General features: G+C 45.3%; 5 protein-coding genes across 13 annotated transcripts; 2 read left to right on the top strand and 3 right to left on the bottom strand.

The window, feature by feature from the left end:
- The first annotated feature begins 80 nt into the window (after positions 1-80).
- Positions 81-2,393, top strand: Nt5c (5' nucleotidase C). 2 transcript variants are annotated; one of them, XM_017171703.3, is made up of 7 exons: positions 81-571; positions 697-1,100; positions 1,170-1,465; positions 1,521-1,707; positions 1,769-1,909; positions 1,973-2,124; positions 2,189-2,393. In XM_017171703.3, exons 1-7 carry the CDS (start codon positions 295-297, stop codon positions 2,391-2,393), a joined length of 1,662 nt encoding a protein of 553 aa, XP_017027192.1. In that variant the 5' UTR covers positions 81-294. The 2 variants fall into 2 exon arrangements, with proteins under 2 accessions (XP_017027192.1, XP_017027193.1); XM_017171704.3 differs by having other exon boundaries at positions 386-522.
- Positions 2,394-2,499: 106 nt separating this feature from the next.
- Smyd4-1 (SET and MYND domain containing, class 4, member 1) lies at positions 2,500-4,995 on the bottom strand. The gene is made up of 4 exons (XM_017171702.3): positions 4,299-4,995; positions 3,219-4,236; positions 2,829-3,153; positions 2,500-2,768 (listed from the first exon to the last, which is right to left on the bottom strand). Exons 1-4 carry the CDS (start codon positions 4,943-4,945, stop codon positions 2,500-2,502), a joined length of 2,259 nt encoding a protein of 752 aa, XP_017027191.1. The 5' UTR covers positions 4,946-4,995.
- Positions 4,996-5,360: 365 nt separating this feature from the next.
- Positions 5,361-14,301, bottom strand: tea (telomere ends associated). 8 transcript variants are annotated; one of them, XM_070284795.1, is made up of 18 exons: positions 14,101-14,300; positions 13,746-14,042; positions 13,379-13,684; positions 12,787-13,320; positions 12,521-12,721; positions 12,255-12,455; positions 11,989-12,189; positions 11,753-11,923; positions 10,430-11,692; positions 10,328-10,369; positions 9,523-10,272; positions 8,498-9,443; positions 7,904-8,435; positions 7,448-7,531; positions 7,279-7,383; positions 7,135-7,218; positions 6,139-7,070; positions 5,361-5,495 (listed from the first exon to the last, which is right to left on the bottom strand). In XM_070284795.1, exons 1-18 carry the CDS (start codon positions 14,139-14,141, stop codon positions 5,475-5,477), a joined length of 6,711 nt encoding a protein of 2,236 aa, XP_070140896.1. In that variant the 5' UTR covers positions 14,142-14,300; the 3' UTR covers positions 5,361-5,474. The 8 variants fall into 8 exon arrangements, with proteins under 8 accessions (XP_070140896.1, XP_070140895.1, XP_070140893.1 ...); XM_070284794.1 differs by having other exon boundaries at positions 5,467-5,495; positions 6,117-7,070; XM_070284792.1 differs by lacking the exon at positions 5,361-5,495 and adding an exon at positions 5,552-5,883 and having other exon boundaries at positions 14,101-14,301.
- A 159-nt stretch (positions 14,302-14,460) lies between these two features.
- On the top strand, positions 14,461-16,058 carry Urod (uroporphyrinogen decarboxylase). Its single transcript, XM_017171683.3, has 3 exons — positions 14,461-14,693; positions 14,846-15,589; positions 15,646-16,058. The coding sequence occupies exons 1-3, from the start codon at positions 14,679-14,681 to the stop codon at positions 15,955-15,957; spliced, it is 1,071 nt and encodes a 356-aa protein (XP_017027172.1). The 5' UTR covers positions 14,461-14,678; the 3' UTR covers positions 15,958-16,058.
- Positions 15,611-16,758, bottom strand: LOC108078096 (transmembrane protein 234 homolog). The gene is made up of 3 exons (XM_017171690.2): positions 16,588-16,758; positions 16,226-16,531; positions 15,611-16,167 (listed from the first exon to the last, which is right to left on the bottom strand). The coding sequence occupies exons 1-3, from the start codon at positions 16,601-16,603 to the stop codon at positions 16,061-16,063; spliced, it is 429 nt and encodes a 142-aa protein (XP_017027179.1). The 5' UTR covers positions 16,604-16,758; the 3' UTR covers positions 15,611-16,060.
- Between the last annotated feature and the right edge of the window lie 14 nt (positions 16,759-16,772).

Raw genomic sequence — 16,772 nt, 5'->3', positions numbered from 1 at the left:
AAAGGTTATTGAGTACAATCAGCCGTTAAAAATCCGTTACTTTTGACTTTTCTATTACATTGTATTACATTTATTAACGATGCTAATACTTAAAATAAAATTGGAAATAGTAACCATTTTGGGGCACTTATCATCGGTCATTTTCAAATCTCCCACAAATCGGCGCACACTGGTATTTTAGTGGGGCCTGTGTTCCGGTCACACCACCCCAACCACTTCCACATCCAGCCCCATTCCGCCCCCACTTGGTGTACATAACAAACGGGCTTAATTGGCAATTGGCTAGCGAGTTAAATGTGCGCGGCAGGCAATCCCATCGTGAGTGCGCTCCTCAGGCAGAATGTGCTCCTGCGAAGCGTTGTCGCCATCCGGAGCTGGAATACTGCCCTTGCCCCACTGTCTAAATCAAACTCGAGCGCCCAGTGGCAGTCCCGCTCTTTTTCGTCGGACGCTGGAGCGACCGTTACTGGGGCTTCCGCTGCATCTGCCACTGCTCCCGCTCAGATCTCGCACCCGAAAACAGTGAGTGATTTCCAAGAGCTCTACGAAGCCACCAAAAAGAAGTTCCAATGTAAGCCTCAACCACTCACAGCAGGCATATGCATATGCGTAGATGTGCACGATCTATAAATATCCGTCTCTGTCCCATTCGCAAATAAGTATAACACCCGCATTCTCCTCCGATGACCTTTTCAGCCAAGAAGCTGCCTGTGGACGTGCATCCCGATGCGGTGTTTGCCTGCAACGAGCTGGATCTGAGCGAGGTGCAGGTGTATGGCTTCGATTACGACTACACTCTGGCCTGCTACAAGCCGATCCTGGAGGACTTGCTGTACAACCTGGCTCGGGAGATGCTGGTGAAGCGGTTCCGCTACCCGGACGACATTCTCGAACTGGAATATGAGCCGAACTTTGCAGTGCGCGGCCTGCACTACGATGTGGAAAAGGGTCTGCTCGTCAAGCTGGACAGCTTCCTGCAGCTGCAGCTGGGCTCTGTCTACCGAGGTCGCACCAAAGTCGAGGCCGATGAGGTGCTGAAGCTGTACCACAACCGATTGCTGCCCATTGCCTATGTGGAGGGGCCAAACAATAGCTATAGGGTTCGTATCTTATCAGGAAACGTATAAAAATCAATGATTTACGAGCTCAATTTGGATTTCTCCTCGCAGCACAACACCAACTCCAAAATGGTGCAGCTGGCCGATCTTTTTTCCGTACCTGAAATGTGTCTGTTGTGCAACGTGATTGAGTATTTCGAGAGGAATCGCATCGACTATAATCCAGAGATTGTTTTCCATGACGTGAGGACGGCCATGGGCTCCTGCCATCCCATTATGCATGGCAAGGTGATGCTGAACACCGAGAAGTATATTGAACGTAATCCGAAGCTAGTCAAGTTCTTTGAGAAGCTGCAGCAGGCGGGCAAGAATCTCTTTCTGGTCACCAATAGCCCGTACTCGTTTGTGTAAGTACAAGGAGTTATAGTTGCTATATAGTATCCTAACAGTTTTATGTTGTAGGAACTGCGGCATGTCCTGGCTGGTGGGCTCAAACTGGCGCGATTTCTTTGATGTGGTCATTGTGCAGGCACGAAAGCCCAAGTTCTTTACGGATGAATCTCGGCCCATTAGGCTGTTTGACGAACGAACACAGTCCCATCTGTGGGATCGCGTTTTCAAGCTGGAAAAGGGTAAAATTTACTACGAGGTGAGGGGTTTTTTTTTTGAGTAATCTTTCAATTTTATAATTTGCTCGTTTTTGGGAGCAGGGTTCAGTGAGGCAGCTGCAGGAGCTCAAGGGCTGGCGTGGCCATTCTGTGCTCTATTTTGGGGATCATCCCTACAGCGATCTGGCAGATGTCACCCTGAAGCACAGCTGGCGAACGGGCGCCATCATCAGTGAGCTAGCGGTGGGTATACATGTAAACGGTCAAAATGTAAAGATATATAATATATATTATTTTATTCTCCAGCACGAAATCAAGACCCTGAACCGTGTGGACTTCAAGATGAGCGCCAACTGGCTGCAAATGCTGACGCAACTCATCGAGGAGACCCAGGACGACGAGAGCGAGGCGGCCCAAAAGTGCCTCAGGGATTGGATGGATGAGCGGGATCAGTTGCGGTAGGGCATTTTATTTTTACTATTGTTTTTTCTTTACTTATCAGCCACTTGACCTTTTTGACAGCAACAAAACCAAGAACGTGTTCAACGAGCAGTTTGGCAGCGTTTTCCGCACCTATCACAATCCCACGTACTTCTCGAGACGCCTCTTCCGCTTCGCCGATATCTACACGAGTGACATAACGAACCTGCTCAAGTTCTCCACCACCCACACCTTCTATCCCCGCCGGGGCGTGATGCCCCACGAATATGCCTCTCATTTCATCTAAACGAAGGGAGAGCCCAGCTCAGCTCAGATATTAGTTGTAGGTTAAAAGTGCCAGTGTTAATTGCTTGTAGCTCGAAACTAGTGAATTTATAGCGTGTATATCATCGTTATTTACATTGTTGCTCAATAAAATCGTTGTAATAGTTCAGAAACACCTCGCGATATTCGCTGGCCAGATACTCCAGCTTACCTTTCAGCTCTAACAATTCCATTTCGTTGCTCTCGCATTTTTTCAAGGCAATTAAATCCCAAAGATAGGTCATCTCTGTGAGGTACTCCAGGGAGTTGGCGCCGCACTGGGCCGCAGTGCCCTTCAGTTGATGGCGGATAACCTTGGCCAGGTTCTCGTACTCCCAATCCTCCAGAATACAACCTACTACAAGGAAATATAATCTTAGATTTTCGTAATAATTGATTGATTGATGGATTATCCTACCATCTATCTCCACAAAGCAGGACATGATTAGTTCTCCGGCCAGATTCCTCTTCAGACTGTGATGCTCCATTAGCCATTTGTCCAGATCATCGTACGCCTGGAAGAGCAGCTGTCTCTTGCTATAATCAACACAGCTCTCAACGAGGTCCAGGAAGTCGTTATACCAGGGGAAAAGCTGCCGCTCTTGGCAGACTGTGCAAACAATGGAATTCTCTACCTGGGAATGCAGCCACCAGTTGAGACTATTCTGTGGAAGTCCATCTACATCTGGTGTAAAAATCTGCCGGCAGTTGGGCTTCTCACAGCGATACCGATGGAAGGCGAGCTTATAAAAAAGTTAAGAGTTTAAATTTCAAGGAATTCTTAATATTCCAAAGCTTAGTTGCTTACGTAATCCTGATCGGGATCAGGGCGCTTGCACTTGTCACAGCTACACTGGAATTTGTAGACCTCCTCCAATGCCTGCAAGCGCTGCTGCTTCAAGCTGTTCCTATAATCCCGTGTATAACAATTGAAGATCTCCTCGCCCCTCGCCAAGTCGCCCAAAGAATAATTAACTACCGAGCAGCCGTCGAACTTCGTGGAAATAGAAGGAGCACAGCCATGGTTGCACAAGCTCAAATACGGCAGATTGATGGCCGTAATTAGCTCCGAACGGGCCAGATTGTGCAGCTGCCCCAGCCTCAAATGAAGCGGACTCTCCCACATGTCCGACTGCAGCAGAGCAAATTCATTGGTTTGTAGACCAACTGGCAGCAGGGAGCTGCTCACATGACCATTGGCTAGTAATTGTCCGGCGGAGCGTAGGATCAAGGCTGATATAACCACTTGCCAATCTTCAATGGAGGCTGATGAGGCGTTGAATTGTTTGAAGAAGTCTGTGTGCTCCTTAAGATACGTCTGAAGAAGGTTGGCGCAGAGCATATGGTAGACCAACTCCGCCTGCGAGGCCTGCTTCAGATGGCTGGCCATGCTTAGGCTTTGCACGTATTCAGGAACAGTTTCCTGCTCCTGGTTTGCTGACAATTCAGTGATACTACTCCAAATCGCTTGGGAGCTGGTACAACCCGCAAGATGCGGCAGCATCAGAGGCACATAGGTCAGGACCAGACGCAATGCCAAGTGAGAAACGCCCAAAAGCTTGAGCAAATCCCGGCGGTAAGCGGCGCACTCGTACCTGTGGATGGCCAAATGCTTCTCCCTGCACTTTCTGGAGCAGTACACCACTCGCTGGTGACACTGCGAACAGGGTATAGGGGCACTCATCAAGGTGGCGGCACACTGATGGCAAATCAGTCGTTGCTCCAGGGGAACAAAACAGGAGGCTCGCTCGGAGAAGATCACTTTGCCCTGGGGTATAGCTTCCTTGGCCACCATATAGCGACCACGCTCTCCAGGATCTGTAAGGCTGCCATATAAGGGTTTAAAGATTACTAAAATAAATGTATGTGCGTGCTTAGGTGGGCTTACATTTCCTCCAAAACTGTGCCAGCCTCTGTCTCATTAATTACTGTCTGCTTCTTGTGGCTTTTCAGTAGCTCCAGCTTCTCTTTGAGATGCTTTACCTGTCGTTCATAGCCCTCATTCAGCTGCAGCTTCTCCAGACACGCCAAGTGCTCCTCGAATGCCTCAATATTTTCCAACTTCCAGGCACAAAACGCCTGGCGCATGATTACCTTGTGCTGCAGCTTTTCCGGATACCCGCAGTCCAGCGCATTGGCGCAATCGTCGTAGGCCTCACGGTAATACCCGTACTCCTGCAAAGCCATGCCTCGGTTGGCAAAGGCAAGAGCCAGTTCCTCAGAAGCGTCCTCCGCCTCAAAAACGGCGCCCGTGTAGAGTCGGCAGGCTTTTAGTATTTGTTCCGCTTCCTTGGTATCGTCCCTGAATACGAGGTTACCCTCCTCGCGCAGGGTCCGCGATCTCAACGCGCATGAATCCCTGTCATGCGGCAGCTCCAAGTCCGTCAATAACTTCAGTGTCAGCTGCTCGAGACTCTGGCGCTTTTCTGCCGGCAAGGCATGCAGGGACTTGAATGTTTCGTACTCATCCTTAAACCCACTGTCCAGAGTTATCAGTTCGTCCTGCTGCGAGAAGATCCTGGCCAAGCGATCCATGTCCTCAGCCGGCTTTCCAAATTGTTTACAAAAGCGAAAAAGCGCGTTTGGTAACTTTTAGGGACTTATTGGCAATTAATCGATGACAGAAAGTCGATAATAGAATTTATCTATCGATATTTGTATTTAAATTTAAAAAATTCGGAATTCCCAAAAACCACAAATTATAATCAAAAATGATATATTTTTGTTTCTATGATGAAATTATACAATAAATTGGCATTGATTATTGTATTCGGTCAGCTAATGGAGTCCGAAATGTCAAATTCGGACAATTTTGGATTCATAAAAGAGCAAGAATTATAATTAATTACAACACATTGAAAATTTTGAACTTTGTCCTTAACTTTTTCGATTAAATCAATTCTAAAAACTCAAGTCGATGTATCGCATAAAACATTTATTAACTGATAATAAAATAGATATCATTTCCATTTCCAATTTAAAAGAGAACAAAACAGAACTTTTTGTACTTCTATATGTACATATATAACATATATCCTTTTGGCTCCTTATACCATAAGCTTGCTTAACTTCTATAATTGGGTTTCTGAAAAGATAGAAAAATACATGGAAACTTTTAGCTAATTATATATATTTATTTTTTTTTCCATTTCTAAATAAGTTTAAGACATTAGAGCTTTATATTCCCTCATTTTCTCTAGGATGCCTGGGCTGATGACCTTCTCAAAGTCAGTTGGACGCGTCTCAGCCCTCTCCGCGGCATGCCACCTGCCGATTTCGCTGCAGGTTGCCCACTCTCTCGAATCCGTATCAAACAGTAAGCGAAATTGCCCAAACTCTGGAGCCATGTCCATGAACGTGAATAGGACCCTTTTTCGGAGATCTTCGGTGGGATCCTTCTGCACCCGGCGCCAGCGACAGCTGTAGACGAACTCCGGCATGTCGGCCAGCACTTGCTGCAAATCGGAACGCAGCTGGGGTGAAAGGTGGGGAAAGAGTATTTTTAGAAGGGGACCCCGCACTAGGGAGCACTTCCCGTCGATCTTGAGCATGGCACTCTGATAAGTCGCCCCTTGAAGGTGCCCCTCGATTCTGTACTGGATTATTTGTTGGACCGTCAAGGAGGCGAAAAAATAAAAACGCTCCAGCTTACGGAATATAGCTGTCTGCCGGAGTGTAGGCTTCTGAACCTTGCTTAAATTCTTACCAACTTGGTCTTTTTGGTTTACCTTTCGAACGGTAACGCCAGGCGGTACCGTATCTAGGAGGGGCGCCAGCTGTGAAGACGCCAATAGTGTGTTGTCCTGGGCAAATTCCTGCGATGGAGTAATCGTGTTGGGTACTACCTCTGGCTGCGGGGTTGGGTTAATATGAGGTTGTTCCGTAGGAGTTGTTTCATTTGTCCCCACGATTTCGGTCTCAATACGAACGCAGGCATTCAGGGGCAACGGCCGAAACTCGTGTCTCAGCTGCGGCACCTTGTCGTTCATCAAGCGGACTCGCTTACTGGGCACCTCATTGCTGGCCGGCAGCTTCTTTTTGCGGTTATCTGCGGGTTGCACCTGCGGCTGAATCACATTGGTCTCAGCGACTGTTGAACTAGGTTCAGGCTTTACAGCTGGCTCTACAGGCTGCTCTGGCAAGTTCTGAATGTTATTGCTTGTCTTTGGCTGAGATTCCTCTTCCTCAATAGAGTTTTCGTCCTCAAACATCGTGGCCGTGAGTAGAGAGTCCAACGACTGGAATGACGATATCGTTTCTGAAGGCTTTGGAATGGCAAAACAGGACAAGCTAGAACCTTCCTCTTGACTGGAATCTAGGTTTATGATTTGCTCCTCCAACCCAATGTTCTCCCATTCGCAGCCATTCGTGTCGCAGATGCCACGCATGTTGTTGAGGAAATTTATAGGTTCCTGCTTAACAGAAGCCAATGTCTCAGTTTGCGAAGCCAACGTCTCAGTTTGCGAAGCCAACGTCTCAGTTTGCGAAGCCAACGTCTCAGTTTGCGAAGCCAACGTCTCAGTTTGCGAAGCCAACGTCTCAGTTTGCGAAGCCAACGGATCGAGTGGAGTGTCGGGCACTTGGGATTGCATATCCACGCTGCCAATGTCCACAAAGTTCGAGGTGTTGCTGAGCTGAGTAGAAGGACAGCTCTGACTATCTGTGAAGGTAAGAAAAGCTATGGTTGGTCTTGGGAATAACGTAATTCCAAGTAAAAGACTCACCTGGCACCATGTCTGTGCTTGAGGACATGGATAAAATCTCAGCTTGGCTACTTCCATCTCCGCTTTTTGCAGTAGCGAGTGATTCTGTCAAGAGAATACAATATTTAGAAGATAAAGATTTTAAAATTTAACACAAAAACTCACTTAAGGCGGGTGAAGTTTGCGACACTTGAGACTGTATGTCAATGCTGGAAATGTCCACAAGGTTCGAGCTGTTGCTGAGCTGAGTAGGAGGACAGCTCTGACTATCTGTGAAGGTAAACAGAGCTATGGTTGGTCTTGGGAATAACATAATTCCAAGTAAAAGGCTCACCTGGCACCATGTCAGGGCTTGAGGATATGGATAAAATCTCAGTCTGGCTACTTTCATCTCCGCTTTTTGCAGTAGCGAGGGATTCTGTCAAGAGAATATGATTAATTACAAGCTGAAAGTCTTATAATGTAACACTAACAAGAAAGAAAGCTAACTTTGGCACGCCGAAGTTTGTAAAACCTTGCAGTTTGCAATTGGATCATTAAGAATCTATCCATTCTGGTCAAAGATGAAAATATGTTGAAAAACAGAGAACAGAATATAAATATAGCAGTGAGAGTAGTCACAAGACTTTGCATATTATTCAGATAGCTTCAAATCTGGGGGACTAGTTTGCGTAGAAACGGACAGACGGACATGAATAGATCGACTCGGCTGTTAATGCCGATCAAGAATTCACTTCACTGCGTTGCAAACCTAAAATTATAATATCCCTGCAATGGTATATACACTCACTTATTACAATTCCATTGAAATCGGGCAAGGGAAGGTCCCTAACATAACTCTCGTCCTGCAGATCATCGTTCGTTATTTGAGGCACTTTGTAAATCCAGTGATCGCGGAGCCAGCAGGCTTCATAGAAATCTTCACGCTCCTGAAACCACTGCTCGACACTATCGATTTCCTCGCCCGTTCGTTCTTTGAACTGCATTTCAACGATCTTATCGAAATCGGTGTGCTCAGCCTCTACCCAGTGGATCATCTTTGGCGACAGCTGGCCAAGGTCCAGCCTGCCTAGATGCACGCCCTTGCTGTGGAGTAGCTGCCTCAGAAGGGGCAGCCTAACGTACAGATTTAAGGGCCAGTTTCCCTTGTCTACCACATGCTCGTAGTATGGATGTAGGTCCTCATCTTTCCTGTAAAAGTCCTCGCCGTTGTGAATGCTTGTGTAGGTCTTGAATTCCTCCAAGGTTAGTTGGTACAATATCCGCCAAATCGACCTCTTCAGACCTTGGCTCGTGCAGATCAAGTAAGCCATTTTGTGATCCTATTTGGGGTTAGATAGTGGTTAAGAGGTTTTTATTATTTTCTCAATGGTGTGTTTCTTACCTTACTGCTTTCGGCAAAAAATTGTTTCTTTGCTTCCTCCAACATACTTTGGGTTTTTGCTGCTGTAGAATCGCTGGTTCCTGTTCCATCCTGGCTTTTTGCATTTTCTTTATTCTGGTTTTCTTCGGGTTGCTTTGTCACTTTTTTGTTGTTGCTGCTGACGGGTCTCGTAATCTCTGATGAACTCTCTGATTTCTTTGTAGAATTGGCTTCTATATTCTTCTCGCTAATTGCTTTTTCTATTATGGTCTTCTCGCTAGCAGTCTTGGCTCCAATATTCTTCTCGCTAGTTGTCTTCGCTTCTATATTCTTCTCGGTAGTTGCTTTTTCTTTTATGGTCTTCTCGCTTGTTGTTTTGCCTTCTATATTCTTTCCGCTGGTTGTTTTGGCTTCGATATTCTTCTCGCTAGTAGTCTTGGCTTCTATATTTTTCTCGCTAATTGTCTTTTCTTTTATGTTCTTCTCGCTAGCAGTCTTGGCTCCAATATTCTTCTCGCTAGTTGTCTTGACTCCAATATTCTTCTCGCTAGTTGCCTTGACTCCAATATTCTTCTCGCTAGTTTTCTTGCCTTCTATATTCTTCTCGCTAGATTTCTTCGCTTCCATATTCTTCTCGCTAGTTGCTTTTTCTTTCTCGCTAGTTGTTTTGCCTTCTATATTCTTCCCGCTGGTTGTCTTGGCTCCAATATTCTTCTCGCTAGTTGTCTTAGCTTCTATATTCTTCCCGCTGGTTGTCTTGCCTCCAATATTCTTCTCGCTAGTTGTCTTGGCTTCTATATTCTTGTCGCTAGTTGGTTGTTGTTCAACTAATTCTGGTATTTCCATTTGGATAGAACCAACAATATCTCGTTCCAGAGCAGCTTGTTTCGTTGGTGACGCGACACGGGAAGATATATATTTGCGTAAATCGTGAGGCCTGTAAGTGACAATATTGTTTTTTATCTTGCTATACATAACAAAAAAAAAAAGAAAACGATTTTAGTTCTCAGATCCTCTAATCCAATAAAAAAAAATATTTTACTTACTTTACTAGTTCCGCTTCCCTGATGGCATCTAGATTCGGAGTAGAATGAGCACTAGGAACTCCTTGTTTGGTCTGAGGCACAGACCCTGTTGGCACAGTGGTCTCGTTAATGGGCTTTGCCCACTCGAGTAATTTATCGGAAAGTTCCAGTGGCGCAGCATTGAAGTTATATTCCAGCTTATTCCTAATATTCGCTAAGGTGTAAAATGAGAGATAATAGCGCCGTAATAGGCGCAGGCAACTGCCTTCGTCCCCCAGAATCTCCGCCACTTGCTCTGGGCTCTTTTTCTTCTTAGCTAGACCATTGGCTAGACCAACCTTGAGATCTTCATAGTTAATGTACTTCTGAAATGTTTTAAAGGACACTGGAAAACGGTACGCGATGCCCGAGATGGTAATCAGAGTTTCATCCTTCGGAGCAGGTGGCGCCATTCCTGACTTCTCGTTTTCTTTGCCCTGCGCTTCAACGGACGAGATTGTTTGCCTCGCCATATCGTTCAGAGGCACAGCATATTCTTCCAATTTCTCAAGTAGCTCTTCATCTGTATTTTGAAATTTATACGAATGGCGTTGGCGAACCTCCTTTTGAACGTAAAAAGAGCAATAGAATTGATGAAATAACTCTTTGTCTCGGTCTCTCTGGTCAGTCTCATTTTGGCCATACGCCACTCGCAACGATTTGATAATCTCATCGCAGTTGATGTGCCGCTTGAAGGTATCAATGGACACGGGGAATTCAAAGGAAGCGCCACTGCAATGTTAAATGTTAGTTTTTTCATTAAAAATAAAGAAATTTCTGCACTCACTTTGGGAAGGTCTTTTGTCTGCGAGCATTTGACGATGTTTTTCTAAAAATGAAACAGGATTTATTAGTTTTTTAATTAATAATACAAATATAATAATTATACCTGGATTTCTGTTTGAGGATCGCTTCTGTTTGTTGGAAATTATTGGGTGTTTCAACTGGAATTTCCCCTGAATCCACTTCCACTTCATTCGTTTCAGTTACAATAATGTTATCTGCGAATTTGTCGGAACTACTACAAATGGAAGCACATGGTTCAGATTGTTTTTCGGGTGAAACCTCCTCTATTTGATGGGCTTTTTTCGGAAAACTGAGCAACTTGTTTTTCATTTGGCCAGGACATGGCTTTAGTTTGTATGGATACCTATCCCGCATTTCTTGCGAAGTATAAAATGCGTTATAGTAATCCCGGGCACATTCTTTCTCTGATTTCCCTCTTTGGTCATCGCAAAGGAGCATTTGCTGGACTATTTCTGGGAGATTGCTCAAATAACGTTTAAAAAGTGTAAATGAGACATGATTTTCGTGGGATTCCTTTGCCTTGCTCTTCTTTACCGGATCATTTTTTAATTCCTCCGAGGGAGTATCTTCTTTAGTTGATGTTTGCGGAACATCATCCAAGCAAACGCAATCTGACCCCTGCGAAGAAGAATGTTCCGGCTTTGGTTGCTGTGCATAAGCAAGGAGCGTATCACGCATCTTGGCGGGACATGGCCTTAGTTTATATTCAAACTTGTTACGCATTTCTGGCGACGTATAAAATTCCTTGTAGTATTCTTCGGCGCACTCCGTATCAGATTTCTCCTTGTACTCGTCGCACAGCTTCATTTGCTGAGTAATTTCGTCAATGTTTCTTAGATAGCGCTTGAAAACGCTAAAGGGCACAGGGAGCTTGGACAATTTTTTAGCTTTTTCGCTTATTTCTTTGTCCTTAATGCTTTCAACTTCCCGATTGTCTTTCTGAGCTGAAACTGTGGCAGTCTCGGGCTCTTCGGCTGGGTTGTGCTTTCTTTGTTCAGCAGGAGCCACATTTGTCACCTCTTGATCCATAGTTTTGTCCTGGTTCATGGTCTTTTGGGCACTCTCATTGAGCGGTTTGGCATATTCAGTGAGTTTTTTCAAGACCCGCTTATCTGGGCAGGAAAATCGATATTCAAACTTCAGCCGATAATCGGGGAAAATATAAAAGGAACGATAATAGCGACGGAAGATCTTTTCGCAGATTGGATTCCGGGGATGAAGAATTAAGTTCGCTAGCTGGGATTTATCCTTAATTTTCAGCTTGAGTATTGGTCGAATAATCTCATCATAGTTGATGCACCCTCGGAAGGTTTCAAAGGACACGGGAAACATGAACCGACCGTGGCTGAAAGACACAAGGATTAGTTAAAGTTAATTTAGACTTTCTGGGCACTTTGGATCTTACCTTCCAATATTAACTTCCACATCTGTGTGAAGGATGGGTGTGTTTTGCATATCATCAACTATAATCTCGTCTTCGACCTCCAATTCTGCCTGGTGCATCCTTGTTGGTGTTTCTAAGCTATTATTATTTTTTTCGGTTAACTTCCTCAGAACATCTGTTGCTGATGGTTGGCTTAAAGTTTACAGGTCATTGTTAACAAACTTTTTTATACTTAAAATTATTCAAAAGTAAATTACCCTTTTTTTGGTGGGGAAACGTTCTTCACACCTCGTAGAACGGGTGTTTTTTCCATAGTATATGCTGCTTGTGAGTGGACATCAATATCTACGACCTCATCTTCGACCTCCAATTCTGCCTGGTGCATCCTTGTTGGTGTTTCTAAGCTATTATTATTTTCTTCGGTTAACTTTCTCAGAACATCTGCTGCTGATGGTTGGCTTAAAGTTTACAGGTCATTGTTAACAAACTTTTTTATACTTAAAATGATTCAAAAATAAATTACCCTTTTTTTGGTGGGGAAACGTTCTTCACACCTCGTAGAACGGGTGTTTTTTCCATAGTATATGCTGCTTGTGAATGGACATCAATATCTACGACCTCATCTTCGACCTCCAATTCTGACTGGTTTATCCTTGTTGGTGTTTCTAAGCTATTATTATTTTTTTCGGTTAACTTCCTCAGAACATCTGCTGCTGATGGTTGGCTTAAAGTTTACAGGTCATTGTTAACAAACTTTTTTATACTTAAAATGATTCAAAAATAAATTACCCTTTTTTTGGTGGGGAAACGTTCTTCACACCTTGTAGAACGGGTGTTTTTTCCATAGTATATGCTGCTTGTGAATGGACATCAATATCTACGACCTCATCTTCGACCTCCAATTCTGACTGGTTTATCCTTGTTGGTGTTTCTAAGCTATTATTATTTTTTTCGGTTAACTTCCTCAGAACATCTGCTGCTGATGGTTGGCTTAAAGTTTACAGGTCATTGTTAACTAACTTTTTTATACTTAAAATGATTCAAAAATAAATTACCCTTTTTTTGGTGATGAAACCTCCTTCACAGCTTGGTCTAAGGTCTTCATCTGTTGTAGAACGGGTGGTGTTGCTGCTTCTGAGTCGTCACTTAACTCTATCACCTCGTCTTTGACCTTCAATTCAGGCTCAGGCATCCTACTTGGCTTTTTGAGCGACTTTCTTAGAACATCTACTGCAGATATTGACTCATCTCTCGCCTGCACAGGTGTATCGGCGTCTGCTACGTCGGTAGATTCTTCCTCTTTCGGAAAGTCAGGCATTTGCACAGGTAAAGTTCTCCTCAGCTCCTGGGCATACTCCTTATTGGGGATGCTTAGCAGGTGCTTATGCGTGGTCAGGTTACACGGTCGCCACTTGAACGTGTAACTTTCGCGGATCTCCGGCTTGAGATAGAATTCAAGATACAAGGCATAGGTGCATTTATCAAAGTCCAAGGGTATGTACCGCTTTTCGTGCATCTTAAGCTGCCACACTATGTCGTGCATATTCTCCAAGTATTTCGCAAACACCTTATAGCTGACGACGGATTTTCTGAGAAGAAACATTTTTAAGATGCATTCGAGGGAAATCGAACATTTTGTTTGCTTACCTCTTATTCCCTGTGGCATGTTTCTCAACAGAATTCTTGGCCAATTCATCATAGGGCTCGCCATGCTTGAGGAGCTGCTGTTTAAACGGCAAGGATATGTCGTCCTTAAAAAAGGCGGTAGACTGCCGATCGGGGAACATGTAGAACGAGTGGTAGAATTTTTTTAAAACGACTTCACATTGCTTTTCATTGCCCAGCATTGTCTTCCGTTCCTCCTTTGCAATGCCTGTTAAACGGAGCACCTCCTCTGTGTTGACAGAGCTCCTGAAGGCAAAAAATGTGACGGGAAAGGTGAACGTACCCATCCTGGGGATAAGTGTAGCTATTAGCAAAGGAAACGTTTTGGAATATATATATATAAACATACCTTGCCACTTTGACCAATACACCTTCGGCGGCTTGATGAGGCTCACCTACTGGCCCCGGCTCCGGCATTGAGAGTAACTTGGTCCTAATGTTCATGGGGCAGGCTCTCAGTTTGTACGGATATTTCTTGCGTACTTCGGGATCTTTATAGAAGGATTCATAGTACCAAAGGGCGCACTCATCCAAAGTTTTACCGCCCTTACCAGCGACACCGTCGCGTTGCACATTGAAGCATATATCGGGCAGGTTTTCTATTATCTTCTTGAATTGCTCAAATGACACCGGTTTTTGTGAGCACCTGGAAGGAAGACCTTGATCAAGTCTTTTGCAACGCTCTGCGAACTTGCTCTACTCACCGATTATCTTCCATTTTCGGCTTCTTGGGCGGCGGCGACATTACAAACCATTAAATACAAATCCAACAAAGCAAAAATATTTAAGAAGCGCCGAGAAATTGCGGCTTATACAGAGTCGTTAGAGATGAGCAAGAACTTAGCGATGGGACGATAGTTGTGCTGGTAAAGAAAAATCGGTTTGTTCTTATTTTATTTTATCTAGCCTATACATATTATTTGAAGTTAACATCAATGAATTCAGTTAATTTTTCTGACTAATTACCAAGAATATCGGCGATAGTTTTCTAAAATTTGCAACTGAAACAACTGCTTCCATACAATATGCTGAAAATATCGGCTAACTACGCAATACTTTGCCGATATTTGCACTAATTCATTGTCTACCAATCGATACCAATCGATAGGTGAAACTATCGCCTGACTTCCATGCCAGCTGAAAACGTAAACAAAGTTCGGCAGAACGCACACTCATGCAGGATTGCAGAATTCGGTTATATATTTCATCAAATTAGATAGGAATCGTCAGCGGAAAGCACCTCGGCAGTTTCCACTAACAAGTACGGCACTTAATTGTCAGAATGAAAGACGCCAAGGTAAGTTTTCTCGTTATTTAAAGTGGCCTTTCAACAGTTACATCATGTCCCATTCGGTTGGACTTCGACTGATGTTAATGTGGATGTGGGTGCTGCTGCAGGCGGTACTTGTGCAGACTGATTACACCGACCCTCCGTTCACCCCCTTTCAGCCCTTTCCCGTGCTTAAGAATGACAACCTGCTGCGAGCCGCACGCGGCGAAGTGGTGGATCGCGTCCCCGTCTGGGTTATGCGCCAGGCCGGTCGCTATCTTCCAGAGTTCCAGGAGCTGCGCAAGCAGCATGACTTCTTCACCGTCTGCCGCACACCGGAGCTGGCCTGCGAGGTGACCATGCAGCCGCTGCGCCGCTTTGATCTTGATGCCTCCATTATCTTCTCGGACATCCTGGTCATCCCACAGGCCCTTGGTATTACAGTGGAGATGCACGCGGGTGTGGGTCCCGTCCTGCCGCAGCCCATCAAAGTGCCCGAGGACCTGAAGCGCCTTACTCCGGACGGAGCCTTGTCCCGCCTCAGTTACGTGGGCGATGCCATCACAATGATGCGGCATAAGCTGGAGGGCCGAGTTCCGCTTATCGGTTTTACCGGGGCGCCCTGGACGCTCATGGGCTACATGATTGAGGGCGGCGGCAGCAAGACCATGTCCAAGGCCAAGGCTTGGCTCACGGAGTATCCCGAGGACTCCAAGCTGTTCCTCAGCCTGCTGACCGATTCCATTGTCGACTATCTGGAGATGCAGGTGAAGGCCGGCGCACAAATGCTCCAGGTCTTCGAGTCCTCCGCAGAGCACCTCTCCAAGGAGGATTTCTTGCAGTGGGGAGTGCCCTACTTGAAGAGGATACGTGATGAGCTGGTGGACCGCCTGACCAAGAAAGCGATCCCGGTTGTGCCCATGGTAAGTATGACCTGGATGATGCAAAGTTGAAACTACGTTTATTTTTCTCGCTGCAGACTCTGTTCGCCAAAGGTGCCGGACACTCGCTAAAGGAGCAGAGCGAACTAGGTTACGATGTCATCGGACTGGATTGGACCGTGGATCCCATCGAGGCACGCAATTTGGTGGGACCCAACATCACGCTGCAGGGCAACCTGGATCCCCAGGACATGTATCGTGGGGCCGACGAGCTGCGCGACCTAACCACCGAGATGGTGCACAAGTTCGGAAAGTCGCGCTACATCGCCAATCTGGGTCACGGAATCACGCCGCAGACCCCGATTACCAGCATGGAGGTACTGGTGGAGGCGGTTCACAAGGCGTTATAGGCGGCGCAGCGACGGCAGCTCTCCCATTCATTCATTCACTCATTTAATGATGCTTTTATCGAATGCAATAAAGACAATTTGGCCTTTTTGGTTTAGGGTAAGTTCATTGGAATGTTATATTTTGTGGCTGGTTATCCTCTTCCTGCAGCACCTTGTCATAGATCATGAGAATGCTGCCGCAGCAGATGAGCAAGGTGCCCAGGATGACTTCTACAAGGTTGAGAGGTTTTTGAGGATCATTAAATTGTGGTTTGCTTTGTTTGCTTACTCTTTCCGGGCAGCTTCTCGCCCAGCGCATATCCGGTTATCGCAGTGAAGGCGAAACTAAGGGAATTGGCCACTGGCACGGCCACTGTGATGCTGGCACTCTGCAGCGTCCATACGTACAGGGCACTCCCGCACTGATTCAGGCCGAACGGTATCCAGTAGCGCCACCGAGAGCCAATGGTGCGGGCTTCTTGAAGGAAGTTTCTCCACTTGGAGCCCGTATCTTTGACCGACTCGATGCCCTGGCTGCCGAGGCGAATAAATGGATTGGTGACGCCCCAAAGTAGGCCGACGGCTAAGAGTTGCGCTGTAAATAGACAAATTCATATAATCCCTTCTTTAATTCGGCTAATTTTTGTTTACCTGCAATTTCCCACATTTTTATTTGTTTACATTTGAGCTAGGCGATAGTATCGATAAATCGAAGATTTGTGAAATGTATTTTTTTAAATTTATTTCCCAAATTAATTTTTGGTTCATATTTATAAGTTTATTTAAAAATTAAAATTATAAAATAAAAAACGAATATCGGATCGGGGACATATAGG

Source organism: Drosophila kikkawai, chromosome 2R (assembly GCF_030179895.1).
Source record: "Drosophila kikkawai strain 14028-0561.14 chromosome 2R, DkikHiC1v2, whole genome shotgun sequence".
NCBI lineage: Eukaryota > Metazoa > Arthropoda > Insecta > Diptera > Drosophilidae > Drosophila > Drosophila kikkawai.
Note: the sequence above shows the minus strand (reverse complement) of the source record. Positions and strands in the feature narration are given on the sequence as shown.